We start from the raw sequence: 14,101 nt of genomic DNA on the forward strand, positions 1-14,101 counted from the left end.
AGGCACGGCACTAAGTGCTGCTAACAGGAGAAGTTAACAAAAATGTCATTCAGCATGATGAAAGTAATGTACGATATCAGGCCCGTGTATCATGATACATGTGATGCACAGCGGAATTTGACCTCCGTGCGTGATACGCATTGCTTCGTGATGTTGTTGGCAATACCCAGCCCTAGTGATAAATATGCTGTATTCTCAATCACTTCAATATGGCATAAGACCTTTATGAAGACACTTGGGAATAGCTTTAATATGTGGAGGAATACCATCATGTATCTACCTTTACATCATTCTTGCTCCATCGTCCTGTTTCGCACTCTCAAGTGGGTTCTCCTCCCGCAGGGGGACCTGGTTTAGATCCTCCTTACAGGCCTGCTCGCAATCCCCAAATGAACAAAATGATGACTACGCGGCCCAGCTACCCGGGCATGATGCCCACAATGCAGGGCAACATGCCAGGAATAATGGGTATGGAGAAACCTTACCAAATGGTCTACAAGCCTCAGCCTAACATGCAGCAGAACCAGATGCTGCGTCACCAGCTGCAGGTCAGACTGGTGAGTCAGGCTCCACTGACAGGTCAAACTGCTCCTCACCAGGTAGAGTTCATTCAATGCTCTAGTTAAGATCAAGTAGAAGTAGCAAAGACTCCTAGTTGCTCTCATCAGCCCTTCAATGATCTTTACACACTGGTGAAGTGATCATTGATAATCAACTGCGTCTGTCCAAGTGCAGAACTGCTTGACAAGAATAGATAGTATATAAAGTGTGTGATTGGTCTAAGTCATTAAAATGCAAAAGGTTCACGTGGCTTTTTTACTGCAGAATAAAATCACCACCCTGGTGTTTGAGGACCTCAATTGTAAACCGCAAGGATAATTTCTTTTAATTTTACACTGACGCTGTATTTGTTGTTTCAGAATCACAGCATGATAGGGCAACAGATCAGACAAATGGCACCCAACCAACCTTATTCTTCAATGCAGCCATCTCAAGTAAGTTGATTTCCTATATCTTATCTTCTAATTGTGTTAGCCAGCTAGGACTGTAAAACACACAAATTAATTGCATACATCATTGCGTTACCAAAACTAGTGGCTGGCCCCCTAATAAATGCTGTGGCCCAGTTAAGTTCCATCCACTTAAGACAAATTAAATCCGCCCTCAAGTAAACGCCTCATTATTTTTTTTTCATCTGTAAATCCTATCGTTTAACTCCTCAGCACATTTGAACTCCGTTGCTAACCAGAATAGCAGAACCAAAGCATGTGAACAGCCTTTTAAAATAAGTCTTATGTCAAACTTTGTGCATCGTGGAGGAGCTAAGTTGGGCCTGGTTTGTTAAGGGAATGTTTTTGCCAGATGGGGTGTTTTGCAAAACTTTAAATTGTTATGTTGTAAAATGAGTTACAATGTGAATAAGATGTCTCGGGAGGATCATTTCTGGGATATTCGTGCATTAAATAAACTATTAATATAGCCAATTGCTCATAAATTTTGCTATTTGCAGCAGGACCTGTATTTTCTAAAGGTGGGGGATCTAAGATTTGATACGACTACAAAAATATATTTGTCAAGATATAAGCCTCTTTCAGTCGTTGAATAAATATATACCCTTGGCAACTACTTTCAGAACTATAGTACTGTACTGTATTTTAGAAAATGTTCTACACTGGTCACGGTCAGATTTCCCGGCTCATCCACCGTCTCCTGTTTACCCAGAACTTATCTCAGGGCTACACGTCATATGGCTCACACATGGGGATGCAGCCACACCCGTCCCAAGGTGGTGCCATAGTTCCCTCCTCTTTCGGCAACCAGAACTTCCAGGGCGCCCACCCAGGAGCCAACCCAGCCGTGGTGGATCCTCTAAGGCAAATGCAGCAAAGGCCCAGTGGTTACGTTCACCAGCAAGCACCGGGATACGCACACAACATGCAGAACGCACAGAGGTCAGTTTGTCTTGCGGTTTATTATGTGAACTGCCATGATGAATACACGCTTTATTTTATCAATGTGCCGCCAAGCAGGTTTGCCCACCAGCCCATCCAACAGAATCCCATCATGCACGGTCTCAGTCACATGGGAGGCCAGGGTGGCCCTCCGGGCATGAGGCCCAATCAGATTCTGACAGAACAGCAGCAGCAGCAGCAGCAACAACAACAACAACAGCAGCAGCAGCAACAGCAACAACAGCAGCAGCAACAACAGCAACAGGCAGCAGCACAACAACAACAGCAGCAGTACCTCAGACAGCAAGCACTCAGAGTATGTAGCTCACAATAACTTTAACACACGGGGTTCTGGGGATCCTTAAAAAGTCTTAAAATCTCCAAAAAGGTCTTAAATGGCATTACGATTTTTTACATCAGTCTATCAAAAGTCCTAACGAAATGTTCATGTGAGCGCAGATGCACATTAAGTAATTTTGATAAAGTAAGTCAACTTTGGACAACATTGAGACCATTGTGAAGTTGGTCTTAAATTTTTCAAATGGAATTTAAAAGTCTTGACTTTAACTTGACTTAAGTAGTAGGAACCCTATTCACAATACTTTGGGTTGGATTGGGAAAAAAACCCAGAGCCTTTTTTTTTTTTTTAATTCTTGTCATTTTTGTTATTGTTGCAATATTTTGTAAGGAAAGCAAGGGCTTGTTATAGAAATTAACAATATTGCCATTGTTTTACTATTTATGTCAAGTTCAACTAGGGATCTATTATGGAGAAATGCAGAAAACTGTTAAGAATAGGCTGACTGAGTGAATGCCACACATTTTTCTAAACAAAAAATATATATATTAACACAATAGAGCAGAGGTAATAAGGGTGTGTGTAAATATGTCCAAACAGCAGCAGCAGGCTCAACAAGTTCATCAACAACAACAGCAGCAGCAACAGCAACAACAACAGCAGCAACAAGTCCAGTCCCAGCAGGTCCCTCCTCAACAGCAAGTCCCTCCTCAACAGCAGGTTCCTCAGCAGCAGCAGCAGCAGCAGCAGCAACAACAACAACAACAACAACAACAGCAACAACAACAACAACAACAGCAGCAGCAACAACAGCAGCAGCAGGTGTCAGGCGTGCCTCCACCAGGGCAGCAACAGAACCAGGGTCTGGGCATGCAACCACTGCCTCCACAGCAACCCATGGTACGACCCAGCACAGTAAGACTCGACACAGTGTGTATGTGTTTGTGTGTGGGTTGGTGTTTAATAGAGTAACTTAAAAACAACTACATATGTAACATTAAAAAGTCCCTGCAAGCCCAAGTATCACAATTTAGAAAATAAAATTAAAAAAAAACTCTAAATTTCTTTTTTTTAATAGAATTACATCTGCTGTGATTTTTTTCACAAGACAGTTCGATACATATCTCGACATGGAACACCGTACGATTTAAGGACTTTATATTTTGAAATGCAGCGATTGGATTTGGTTAATCAAAACTCAATTTCAATCAAATCTGTTTTTACTACACTGTGTATACAGTATGTGTTTGCTTGTTTGTGTGGTTTTATTTATCTGTAGTCTTTCCCATTAAAGAAACATATTTTACAGGATATTGAATTTAAAGCTGTACCCGGTGCTCTTACACAACAATATCATATAACATGCGTATTCATGTTTTAGTTCCCGCGTCAGGGCATGCAGCAGACACAGCAACAGCAACAGACAGCCGCTCTGGTCAGACAACTGCAACAACAACTCTCAAGTAAGTTCCAATCCCTTTCGCTTGATGCCTCTCTTCTCAAACTTGTTCTGTATAACTTTTTTTTTTTTTTTTAAATAGATACACAGCCAGGACAGAGCACCAATTCATATTACTGACCATGAAAGCGCATAGCTCTGAATGGTTTATGTAGTGGCACAATTCTGGTGGGAGGTCCGAGGGTAATAACAGAAAAGTGTCTTTACATCACTTTTGTCACCGTTGGAATATGGAGACCAAGATACAAATGGAAAAGGCCATGTAAAAAAAAAAAACTGAAAGGACAACAATAATGCATTTTTCCTGTATTTTATTTTTCTTTGTACATTTTCAGTTTTCTGTATTTCTCATTAAATCATGTCAAGTTTTTGTCTTGTAATGTCTTGTTTGCTACCTGTATTCTGTATTTAAGTTAAAAGAAATGTGAAATGGAAAATTTTGATAAAATCAAAAGCAAAAAAAGACTTCCCTGAAATTGTGTTTGTATTTTTTTTTTTTTTTTTTTTGTTTAGACACTTATACCTTTATGACTAAACTACAAAATCACATTTTGGACATTTATGGACAGATAGGCAGCACTGGATAGGCAGCACTGGACTTCCAGCGAGGAGGACGACCCTTCAGCTGAGCGTGGCCGTTTAAAGCACCTCCTTTTCAGATAGGCGACTGAGGTGGTACCACGTGTGGACTTAAGGGGAAATGTAAGTCAAATGAACCTTACCAATTTCAATTGACTATATAATGACATATGAACAATTCAGCTTACATAAATCCTCTCGGTGTTTGTGTATGTCGGTGACTGGTCAAAGGAAATAGACGTGACGGCACTTCAGATGCAGAGGCTGCTCATTTCTTGCTCTTAAATTGAGTGTTGCTCGTTAGTTAACTTTACAAAAAAGAAAAAGTTTTTTTTTCCCAAAAACTTGCTACTTAATAAATGTAATGAGTTACTAGGGAAAGTAATGATTGCATTATTTTTCAACGTTCATGTAAAAGAATTTAGATTTGTGAGCAGGTGTCAATACAGTTGCACAGAGTAAAACAGCATAGACCAGTACACATCATTTAACTTAATATTTATTAAACAACGATGTAAAATAAGCAATCGATAAATAGTCATAAAACTAACAGGCACATCGGTCAATCAAGCACACCGCCCAAAAAGTCGACGTCAGTAAGTTCACCGCCACGGGTTTTATGATTTTTTTACTAGCGGGGAATTCTAGTAGACATTTTTTAATACAGTCCTATCACATAAATACGTACCAATGATGGCTCGCTTTATCGTCCCTTTAAGTCTACCAGCCTTCCCACTGAGTTTCTGTTCAAAGCTTTTTCCAGAATCATCTTTTTCCCTTGTCTGAGCCACCTTGTTCATGTGTGGTTTAGTTAGTTTATACTTTCATGTGTGTAGCGTGTGGCTCAGGAGCTTTCCTTTCTATAAGTGTCTTGAGATAATCTGCTTTTTAATGTTCTTAGTTTCCAGTCGATTAAATAACACTCCTGTATCAGGTCCGAGCATTCTACCTGGGAAGGAACAGGCTTTGCCACGGTAGCTGGGCAGGAAGTCCAGGTCATTCAAGTTCCTCTCGTTGGCTCGCACGCCAAGTCTGGACAGCAGCTTGTCAGCTACCCGCGGTACGGCGGGCTGTAGGAGGGTCCCGTAAATCCTCAGACATTCCAGGGAGACGTGGACGATGGTGTCCAGCCAACGTCGGTCACTGGCGTCCATCTTGTTTAGCTTCCAAGGCGTGTGGCGTTGAACGAAGCCATTGGTTTGCCTAACGCAGGAAGCGATGGCCTCTAAACCTTTGTATATGTGCAGGCTTTCGTAGTGACGCTCCACCACCGTTGGAAGTTTTCGCACAGCGTCCAGCATGTGGTAGTCTTCTGGCACAGCCCTACCGTCCCGTTCAATGGGGAAAGAAAAAGGGCAGAATGGCGGGTAGGTCTGTGTTGGATTGAGAGCGGGAGCGGTACAGCGGTTGAGGAGGCCGCCTAAGGAGTTGGCCAGCTCTGCGTTGAGCAGCTTGGTGACTTTGTGATCTGAGTAGTCGCAGTCGGAATCGGGCACGCCTTGACGCAGCAGGAAGTACCGCAAACCATCGGTGGTGAAGGCCAGCGAGCGCTCAATGGGATCCACCACGTTGCCCAAACTTTTAGACATCTTGGTTCCGTTGACTGTCCAGTGCGAGTGCACATGTATGGACCGCGGCAGCGCCAGTCCCGCTCCAAGGAGGAAAGATGGCCAGTAGATGGCATGAAATTTCAAGATGTCTTTGCCTACTATGTGGTGGGCCACGCTCCACCAATGATCGTGGTCGTTGGGGTAACCAGCCACCGTGAGATAGTTGACCAGAGCGTCTAACCATACATAGACGCTCTGCTCGGGATCCCCTGGCACGGGGATTCCCCACTGAAGGCGGCTTCTTTGGCGGGACACGGAGAGGTCCGGAAGGTCGTCCTGCAGCCACTTGATAACATCCTGGAGGAAACGCTCAGGCTGGATGGCTCCGGGGGTTTTCTGGAGCCATTCCAGCAGTTGAGTCCGAAACGCCGACAAACGGAACATGTAGTTCTCCTCTTTTAGCCACTCCACCTGATAAAACAGGTAGGAATGGTAAGGATGTTAAAACTATGAACATTTGTCATTAAACCTAAATTGGCATTCAACAGTAGAAATATCATTTATGTATTAAGTGATTGTTTGTGTATTTATATTTGTGGAAATAATGTCCTTTTTTGAAAAAATATTTTTAAGTATTTGATAAGATAATCAACAGATTAAGCAATCATCAAAATAAAGCAGCACTACAAACAAATGACAAACATTATGGTAGTTACCAAGCATGCTTCTTGTGCCATATGAAAACATTCTCTCTATGCAACACAACGCTGCAACTATTTCCTGGCCCACACCTAAAAAAACAACTGTTTCTTGTTGAGAGAGGCACAAGATGGGGCCAGAGATGGGCGATTTTTCAAATATATCAAAAAAAAAACAACATTTTGCTTTAAAATTGCAAACTCCACTTTACACATATCTTTGTGGATGCACCTTGTGACCACTCTCCAGCGACACCTTGATAGCCTGGCCTGTCCCGTCAACAGCGTCAGCCACCTGGGTCTGCGTAAGGAAGCTCTCATCCGGGGTGGAGTACCAGCCCTCATAGCTCCCCTTGTAGATGAGCCCTTTGTCGCGTAGCGTGCACCAGAAATGCTCTACGGCCCGCCGGTGTCTCTCCTCAGTGGTCCTGATGTAGTCCGTAAAGGTCACGTCACACCTGCTGAAGAGCCGCCGGAATTTGTGAGACACGCCTGTGCAGAAGGCCAGGGGGTCTTGTCCTGCTGCATCAGCAGCCTGTTGGATTTTTAAACCGTGCTCATCTGTGCCTGAAATGAACAGACAGACGGACACCACCCACCATAAAGACGTGCTACCTCTGAATTCAAGAAGCAGTAACGTGATGCATGTAAATTAATTACCTGTTGCAAATTTTGACTTGAATCCCCGTAGAAGCTTGTATCGGTGAATGCAGTCGGCTAAAATTACTGAATACAGGTGGCCCACATGAGGAGAGGCATTGACATAGAAGATGGGAGTGGTGATGTAGTAGCTTCGTTCCTCTTTGCACACAGCACTGCTTGATCGCGAGACGCTTAATTGAGTCGAAAGAGGTGATAAAAAGGTGCTTTGTTGCCATGTGCCAAACGCTTTGTAGCCTCCTGTGATGAAGCGTAAATACGTCCTCATTTTTTAATGGTAGTCCAGCTGCGTAATGTTTTGCTAAATGCTAAGAGCTCATTTAGCTAATAGTAAACATAGGTAACGTAACCCGCAACAGGCTTCGTAATTACCGCAATATCACAATTAAATGCAAAACGTAATAAATTGCTTAATTGTTTACAAAGCAGCACATTCCAACAAATTACAGTATAAGTGACCAAGTTTGCAGCATGTAAGACTCGACAAGACAGTTCTCAAGGGTGGACTTTCTTCCGTATTTTGGTGTAACTGCCTTCCAATCAAATCGATGAACAAGTGCCGCCATGATATCTAACGAGCCAATCAAATTGCACCTCGAGAGCCTTGCTATGTTCAGGGCCCAAGTAGGAATCTGAATTTTAAAACACGACTAACGTAACACAAGTGGTGTTGTTCTTGTTCTTAAACGAATAAAAATAAATGTGCAAGTATTAATAGATCATTAAACTTGAGTTAGGATATTTATGGCTTCGTGGTCTTGGAATCAACGTAAAGTAAAAACATTTATTCTTAGCGTGGCCTTGTTTGAAATAATTGTGAGTTGCATTGGTAGAATACCACAAACGCTATCAACGTTGGCTTGTATGATTACGTAGCTCCGCTGTCATGGGTCACATGACGGTCCGTGAGGTGTCGCTGGATGTGCCGTAGTGATGTGCATTCCAGTTCTTTTAAGTTAAGTGAATCTTTAGAATCAGTTCACTCCAAAAATTCGTTTAAACGAATCTCCCCAACACCCCCCCCCCCCCCCCCCCCCGCCAACACACACACACACATACACATATTGATCCGTTTTTTTTTTTTTTTTTTACTTCAATAGAAGCACCGATGGCCGAGCAGTTGGGCACATTGACGATAGTGTTGGCTTGAGAGTGAACGATTCGTTCAAAAGAACGAATGTTTTTCACTGAACTTGAGTGAAGGAATCACTTACTAAAATTGATTCGTTCTTTTTTCAGTTCATATGACTTCAACCAAATAGTTGTCGGTAATGCGCATTGAAGCTGGCGCCACCTCGCCGTAAAACAAAACGAAGAAGAAAATGACGCAACTTCCCGTTCACGAACGAGTCGTGAATTGCATTTCCCGTTCACCAACTGAACGGATCTGTGAGTGAACGAGTCAGTGAGTGATTTGCATTTCCAGTTCATCGCGAGAACGGATCAGTGAGGGAACGAATCCTGACTTTCCCGTTCGCGAACGAGTCAGTGGGTCGTCTGCCTTCCTTCCCGTGCATCAATGGATCAGCCAGTGAACGTGTTGCGTCTCCCTCGTGGCGTGAACTATGTAAGCCGGAATGTAGATTTACAATTTGCCAAGGGAAGAAAGAACCACTCACTGAAACACCACTTCTTTTATGCGCGTTTTCTCGAAGCTAACGGCTAACTTTCTTGCGTGAAGGGATGCGCCGTTATGCAACAACGGGGAGATTATGCTTCTCTTTGGGTGATCTTGATTTTATAACACTTATAGTAGTTTTTAAGTAACGTGTATACATATATACGCCTAAATATTGTTATCCAATATATCTACTGCAATTTCACATTGGATTGCTTGTTTGAAATTTACTTTTAATATTATTATTATTTTCAAATAAACATTTATGTTAAGACTTGTCTGGTGTTTTACTTTTATATATATTCTTTCTTTCCTTGGCAAATCGTGAATCGACATTCTGGCTTACATAGTTCACGCCAGGAGACGGAACACATTCACTGACTGATCCGTTTATGCACGGGAAGGCAGTCTTCCATTAACTCGTTCGCGAACGGGAAAGTCAGGATTCGTTCCCTCACTGATCCGTTCTCGTGATTAACTGGAAATGTAAATCACTCACTGACTGGTTCACTCACAGATCCGTTCAGTTGGTGAACGGGAAATGCAATTCACGACTCGTTCGTGAACGGGAAGTTTCGTCATTTTCTTCTTCGTTTTTTTTTTTTTTTTACGGCGAGGTAGCACCAGCGTCAATGCGCATTACGACACCTACTGATTGAAGTAATATGAACTGAAAAATGAACGAATCACTTTAGGAAGTGATTCGGTCACTCTCGTTCACTGAAAACGAATTCGTTCTTTTCAGCGAATCGTTCACTCACGAGCCAATACTAATGTGCCGCCCCCTAACGGCGACGAAGACGGATGGCGTCGACTTGACCAACGAGGTACACTTATTGTTTTTGTTCTCTATGAACGTCTCTACTTTTAGGCTGTTGAAACTTTCTTGCCCAATTGTTTGTTTTCCCCACTCTGACTTACCACACTAAAAAGTAGTTGAGTTCATTCGTCTCGCAGACAGTCATGTGATGTGGAAACAAGCTTGTGTGTATGTGACGGGAATGGGCGGAGCAGTGTCTTTTTTCTGTCAAAAATGTGTGCCTTAGTTGCGGACTCTTGTCTCAGATGGAAGCGGGTCGTGTCGACTTCTACATAGGCCTCTCTTTGGCCGTGTCCTCCAGTCTTTTTATCGGCGCAAGTTTCATCCTGAAGAAGAAAGGCTTGCTGCGATTGGCCAGCAAGGGGTCCATGCGAGCAGGTACTCAAACGCCAGGAAAAAAATAAATAAAGTATGACTGTATTTGCAATGGTAAAATTGTTTATTAATGTTAAAATACCTTCCAATAGAATATATTAATTCTACAGCGTTTCATAACGTTTTTATCTAATTATTAAAACATGACTATTGTAATACTTTTATTGTTGTTTAAAACTTCACACCTTAAAGTAATTCAAAGTCTATTGTAATCGACATCTTTATTGTCTTCAGGTCAAGGAGGATATGCTTACCTGAAAGAGTGGCTGTGGTGGGCAGGGCTTATTTCAAGTAAGTGAATGGTGTTATTAATTGCCTCCTCAAAAAATACTTCTTCAGTACCACAAAAATGAACAAACAAACAGAGTAAATGTAAATACAGTATGTATTGATACTGAAAAAAGTAATACAACTGAACTGTACTTACGCACTGTAGTTACTGGGATAGTCAGTTAACGTAATAGTTTGGTCGTGCTCTTTCTTTTGCCAAAATGAGCCTCTTCTTGCATGCACACACATCCCTGTAAAGAGCACATTTGCACATCGTGGGCAGGAGGGTAACAGCACGTTGCATCTTTGGGCCTTGACGCAAACTAATTGTGTTGCAGTGGGAGCCGGAGAGGCCGCCAACTTTGCTGCGTATGCGTTTGCGCCGGCCACCCTCGTCACCCCTTTGGGAGCTTTGAGTGTGCTCGTAAGGTACGTCATTTGGTTGCAGTCGGTTAAATGCTGAAATCTAAAAATGTTGGTCACGTACAAAACTTACATATAATATTTGGTACCCTGTTAATCATATAACTTTAATTTTGGAAAAAGTTTTTGCTATCCTGCCTGCATTTTATTCTACTATTACTTCAATCTCATAATTCTAGTTTTATATTCCCACCTTCTTTACTCCAACTACATTATCCACATGCTGTTCTATCTTTGAGTATTGTTTTGCTTCTTAGTGTAGCTCTAACATTGTGTTAGCATTCACGTGCACTGTAACACTAAAATATCCTTCCATCTCAAGAGAAAGCTTTTGTAAAAACTGTTCGGTATGTTTGCCTGCAGCGCCGTGCTGTCATCGTACTTCCTCAACGAGCGTCTGAACATGCACGGCAAGATGGGCTGCTTGTTGTGCGTGCTGGGCTCCACCGTCATGGTGGTGCATGCCCCCCAGGAAGAGGAGGTGGCCTCCCTCAGCGCCATGGCGGAAAAGCTGAAAGAGCCAGGTGACGTGCGCTTAACCAACGTGTCTACTAGTCGGGGAGAAGTAACTATGGTCCGAATAAAAGAACGGTGTTTGATGTTGTCGGCGACAAGATTTGTGGTCAATTGGTTGTCTTATGATAGCCTCAAAATGACAAGCTTCTGAGGTTCAAAAATTCAGTCTCAGTACATGAGCACTATCTAAGGTTATAATAGATGAAAACTAGTTTGCGAGCAATGAGGATTTTTTTTTTCCAAAGCAGGAAAAAAAAAAAAAAAAAGTTGTTGCCAACTCAGTAGATTTTTGCTACATGTACGTATTTGCGGCAGTTGCTCCTTCCACTATGTACTAGTTTTTTTGTCACTGTTTTTGGACTCAAGTATATGTACTTTCCCTTAAGTATCTTTTACTTAAGTACAGAATGTGAGTAGTTTTGCCACCTGTGCAGAACACGACCTAACATTTTTTTGTTGAATGCTCCCAATAGGCTTCATTGTTTTTGCTGTGTGCGTTGTGGGCAGCAGCCTGGTGCTTATCTTCGGCGTGGCGCCGCGATTTGGGCAGAAGAACGTGCTGGTCTACATCATGATCTGCTCCGTCATCGGCTCCCTGTCCGTGTCTTGCGTCAAGGGGCTGGGCATCGGCATTAAGGAACTGGTGGCCGGGATCGGCGTGCTGAAAGATCCCCTCTTCTGGTGCTTGCTGGTGAGCCTGGCACTGTGTGTCAGCATCCAGATCAGCTACCTGAACAAAGCCCTGGACATTTTCAACACCTCCATCGTCACGCCCATCTACTACGTATTCTTCACCACGTCGGTCATGGCCTGCTCTGCCATCCTCTTCAAGGAGTGGCTGCGCTTGAGCATCAGCGCCGTGGCGGGCACCATCAGTGGCTTCCTCACCATCGTACTGGGCATCTTCCTGCTACACGCCTTCAAGGACATCACCTTCAGTTGGGACTCCACACCCCTCTATTTGAGGACGGGGCCACGGGACCTATGCTTGGGGCCCCGGCCTTACTCCACCCTCACGGGCCTGGACAGCCCTGCAGGGGAGAAACAGCCTTTGGAAGAAAGTGTCAATGGTAAAAGGGCCTCGCGGAAATAGAAAGCCTCTTGAAAAGAAATACTCTTTGTTGTATATACACTGCACTCTAAAAACAATTTACTAGAAAATAACCCAACACTGTCAGAACACTGGTTTATTTAACTTCAGGCAAGATAATTGCATGAACTGCAGTTCCTCCCAAAGTTGCCCGTGATGAATTCATATTTTGGTGGATGGATGGATGGATGGATGGATGGATGGATAAATAATGCATCTACATCCAACCTAAAATGTTGCTTTGTCATGGATTTGCCAAGATTGTGAATTGTCCCCCCCCCCCCCCCCCCATTTATTGATGACTTCGTCATAAACCAAAAACTGCACTTCATTCACATTAGTGGACACTGGGCAAGTTGGAATAATGGTTCGAATAATTCTAATACTGTATCTCATACTGTGAGACCAAAGAAAAAAAAAATTCTCCTCCTGTTGACTTTTTCTCTTTTGTTTGCAAGCATGCATGACAGACTGAATAATTGGTAACATTATTTATTTATTATGTACAATCGAATTTAACAATTTAAGCACATGTACACCCTCATTCAAGGTGTGTCGTCACAATACGAACCCAACCTGCAGTTTTTGTGGATTGTGGGCACAATGTCCCTCATGTTTGTTTCTCCTAAAATGTTTTTGGCTTGCAATGTCAGTTGACACCCATGTAGTTACTGAACTGATCTCCGTGTTGACATGATAAAAGAAGAAAAGCAGCCAGCAACTGAACAGTGTTGCAAGTCAAAAGTGCAAAACAAACATGCAGTGGATGGGAGGCACTTTTGACAAAAAAAAAACTTTTAGTTTACATTTTGTCCAAACGTTGGCATGATTTACCAAATGTCCTTTGGCGCACACGTTAATCCGCCATGCTGTCCGAGAAAGACCCTCGACTCCTCTGCGTCTGTTCCAGTCTATTGAGTATGAACTGGCTGGTGTCAATGAATCTCTCCACACAGTTGACAAAGCACACATCTGTTCTGGAATCCAGTTTGGGCCCCGGTTTGTCCATGCACTTCTCCTGGTGTGGAGCCAACACAAACTGTGAGGTTGATAGATCACCCAAAACGCCCACGTCCATCAAATGCATCACCCAATAGGACGATATTAAACGCACTTAAGTGCTCAGTGGCAAAACGAAAACAAGTACAGTGGTCATTATTCTGACGCTGGCACAGGCGCGTGAAAATATCACAGCAGATAAACTACGATTAGTTTTGCCTAATCGGCCTAGATAAAATGTTTTGATAATTTAATTTACCGTATAAAGGTTAAAATGTGTGGTAACATTCAGTCTCCGTTGCACTGTTAGTCTTAGCAGTACATGGAAAATGAGCGACGTTTGGACCTACCCATTACCATCTACGATCTGCAATACTCTGTAATTCTATTTTGTACAAATTAACTCAAGTTAACTAGCCCACAGATTACGAACGACTAGCCCACACTTACCCAGCACACTTCCGTCATTTGGTGCACCAGCTGCTGAAACTTTTGCTTCTGAGATTCAATCTCGATGAAATGTTGCAGCTGAGGGTCTGCGCTCGCCGCCTTTCCGTCCATAGTCGGATAATGTCGGCGTTAGTCTGAATAAATTCACGACTGAAGTACGCCTTATGCCAAAAAGGCTGACCTTCACGTGGATGTATGGGCGCCGCTTGTGGGACCGGAAGCAGTGGAACCAATTGCACGGCGCGATCGTATGACGTCATTGAAACGTCTTCGTTCATCGCGCACACATTTGGCCGTAAGTCGTAGTAATAATAATAATAATAATAATAATAATAATAATAATA

At 42.9% G+C, this 14,101-nt stretch overlaps 4 protein-coding genes across 10 annotated transcripts in view; 2 read left to right on the forward strand and 2 right to left on the reverse strand.

The window, feature by feature from the left end:
- Positions 1-4,174, forward strand: part of med12 (mediator complex subunit 12) — a 32,619-nt gene extending 28,445 nt beyond the window's left edge. Inside the window, exons 36-42 of one of the 6 annotated variants that reach the window (XM_049745673.2) lie at positions 343-599; positions 921-995; positions 1,723-1,952; positions 2,031-2,268; positions 2,851-3,165; positions 3,632-3,713; positions 3,792-4,174. In XM_049745673.2, the coding sequence (XP_049601630.1) occupies positions 343-599; positions 921-995; positions 1,723-1,952; positions 2,031-2,268; positions 2,851-3,165; positions 3,632-3,713; positions 3,792-3,829 (1,235 nt within the window). In that variant the 3' untranslated portion in view covers positions 3,830-4,174. The remainder of the gene's footprint in view (positions 1-342; positions 600-920; positions 996-1,722; positions 1,953-2,030; positions 2,269-2,850; positions 3,166-3,631; positions 3,714-3,791) is intronic. The other 5 variants (XM_049745841.2, XM_049745760.2, XM_049746024.2 and 2 more) reach the window with 5 other exon arrangements.
- Positions 4,175-4,771: 597 nt separating this feature from the next.
- On the reverse strand, positions 4,772-7,848 carry mars2 (methionyl-tRNA synthetase 2, mitochondrial). Its single transcript, XM_049750263.2, has 3 exons — positions 7,197-7,848; positions 6,769-7,103; positions 4,772-6,309 (listed from the first exon to the last, which is right to left on the reverse strand). Exons 1-3 carry the CDS (start codon positions 7,462-7,464, stop codon positions 5,149-5,151), a joined length of 1,764 nt encoding a protein of 587 aa, XP_049606220.1. The 5' UTR covers positions 7,465-7,848; the 3' UTR covers positions 4,772-5,148.
- A 1,501-nt stretch (positions 7,849-9,349) lies between these two features.
- zgc:101583 (uncharacterized protein LOC494104 homolog) lies at positions 9,350-12,506 on the forward strand. Of its 2 annotated transcripts, XM_049754162.2 has the most exons (7): positions 9,350-9,474; positions 9,560-9,641; positions 9,880-10,012; positions 10,244-10,300; positions 10,618-10,708; positions 11,066-11,226; positions 11,692-12,506. In XM_049754162.2, exons 2-7 carry the CDS (start codon positions 9,588-9,590, stop codon positions 12,309-12,311), a joined length of 1,116 nt encoding a protein of 371 aa, XP_049610119.1. In that variant the 5' UTR covers positions 9,350-9,474; positions 9,560-9,587; the 3' UTR covers positions 12,312-12,506. The 2 variants fall into 2 exon arrangements, with proteins under 2 accessions (XP_049610119.1, XP_068507846.1); XM_068651745.1 differs by lacking the exon at positions 9,350-9,474 and having other exon boundaries at positions 9,483-9,641.
- A 278-nt stretch (positions 12,507-12,784) lies between these two features.
- Positions 12,785-13,992, reverse strand: timm8a (translocase of inner mitochondrial membrane 8 homolog A (yeast)). The gene is made up of 2 exons (XM_049756253.2): positions 13,758-13,992; positions 12,785-13,326 (listed from the first exon to the last, which is right to left on the reverse strand). The coding sequence occupies exons 1-2, from the start codon at positions 13,866-13,868 to the stop codon at positions 13,165-13,167; spliced, it is 273 nt and encodes a 90-aa protein (XP_049612210.1). The 5' UTR covers positions 13,869-13,992; the 3' UTR covers positions 12,785-13,164.
- Between the last annotated feature and the right edge of the window lie 109 nt (positions 13,993-14,101).

Source organism: Syngnathus scovelli, chromosome 1 (genome assembly GCF_024217435.2).
Source record: "Syngnathus scovelli strain Florida chromosome 1, RoL_Ssco_1.2, whole genome shotgun sequence".
NCBI lineage: Eukaryota > Metazoa > Chordata > Actinopteri > Syngnathiformes > Syngnathidae > Syngnathus > Syngnathus scovelli.

What these genes read in the sequence shown, in the direction of transcription:
- mars2 (XM_049750263.2), bottom strand. Translation starts at nt 7,464, where the DNA reads ATGAGGACGTATTTACGCTTCATCACAGGAGGCTACAAAGCGTTTGGC. An exon ending in CAAGTCAAAATTTGCAACAG is followed by an intron (nt 7,104 to 7,196) that starts GTAATTAATTTA and finishes TGTTCATTTCAG; the next exon opens with GCACAGATGAGCACGGTTTA. An exon ending in CGCTGGAGAGTGGTCACAAG is followed by an intron (nt 6,310 to 6,768) that starts GTGCATCCACAA and finishes CTGTTTTATCAG; the next exon opens with GTGGAGTGGCTAAAAGAGGA.
- zgc:101583 (XM_049754162.2), top strand. Translation starts at nt 9,588, where the DNA reads ATGTGCCGCCCCCTAACGGCGACGAAGACGGATGGCGTCGACTTGACC. An exon ending in GCGTCGACTTGACCAACGAG is followed by an intron (nt 9,642 to 9,879) that starts GTACACTTATTG and finishes CTCTTGTCTCAG; the next exon opens with ATGGAAGCGGGTCGTGTCGA. An exon ending in GTGGGCAGGGCTTATTTCAA is followed by an intron (nt 10,301 to 10,617) that starts GTAAGTGAATGG and finishes ATTGTGTTGCAG; the next exon opens with TGGGAGCCGGAGAGGCCGCC.
- timm8a (XM_049756253.2), bottom strand. Translation starts at nt 13,868, where the DNA reads ATGGACGGAAAGGCGGCGAGCGCAGACCCTCAGCTGCAACATTTCATC. An exon ending in AAATGACGGAAGTGTGCTGG is followed by an intron (nt 13,327 to 13,757) that starts GTAAGTGTGGGC and finishes GCTCCACACCAG; the next exon opens with GAGAAGTGCATGGACAAACC.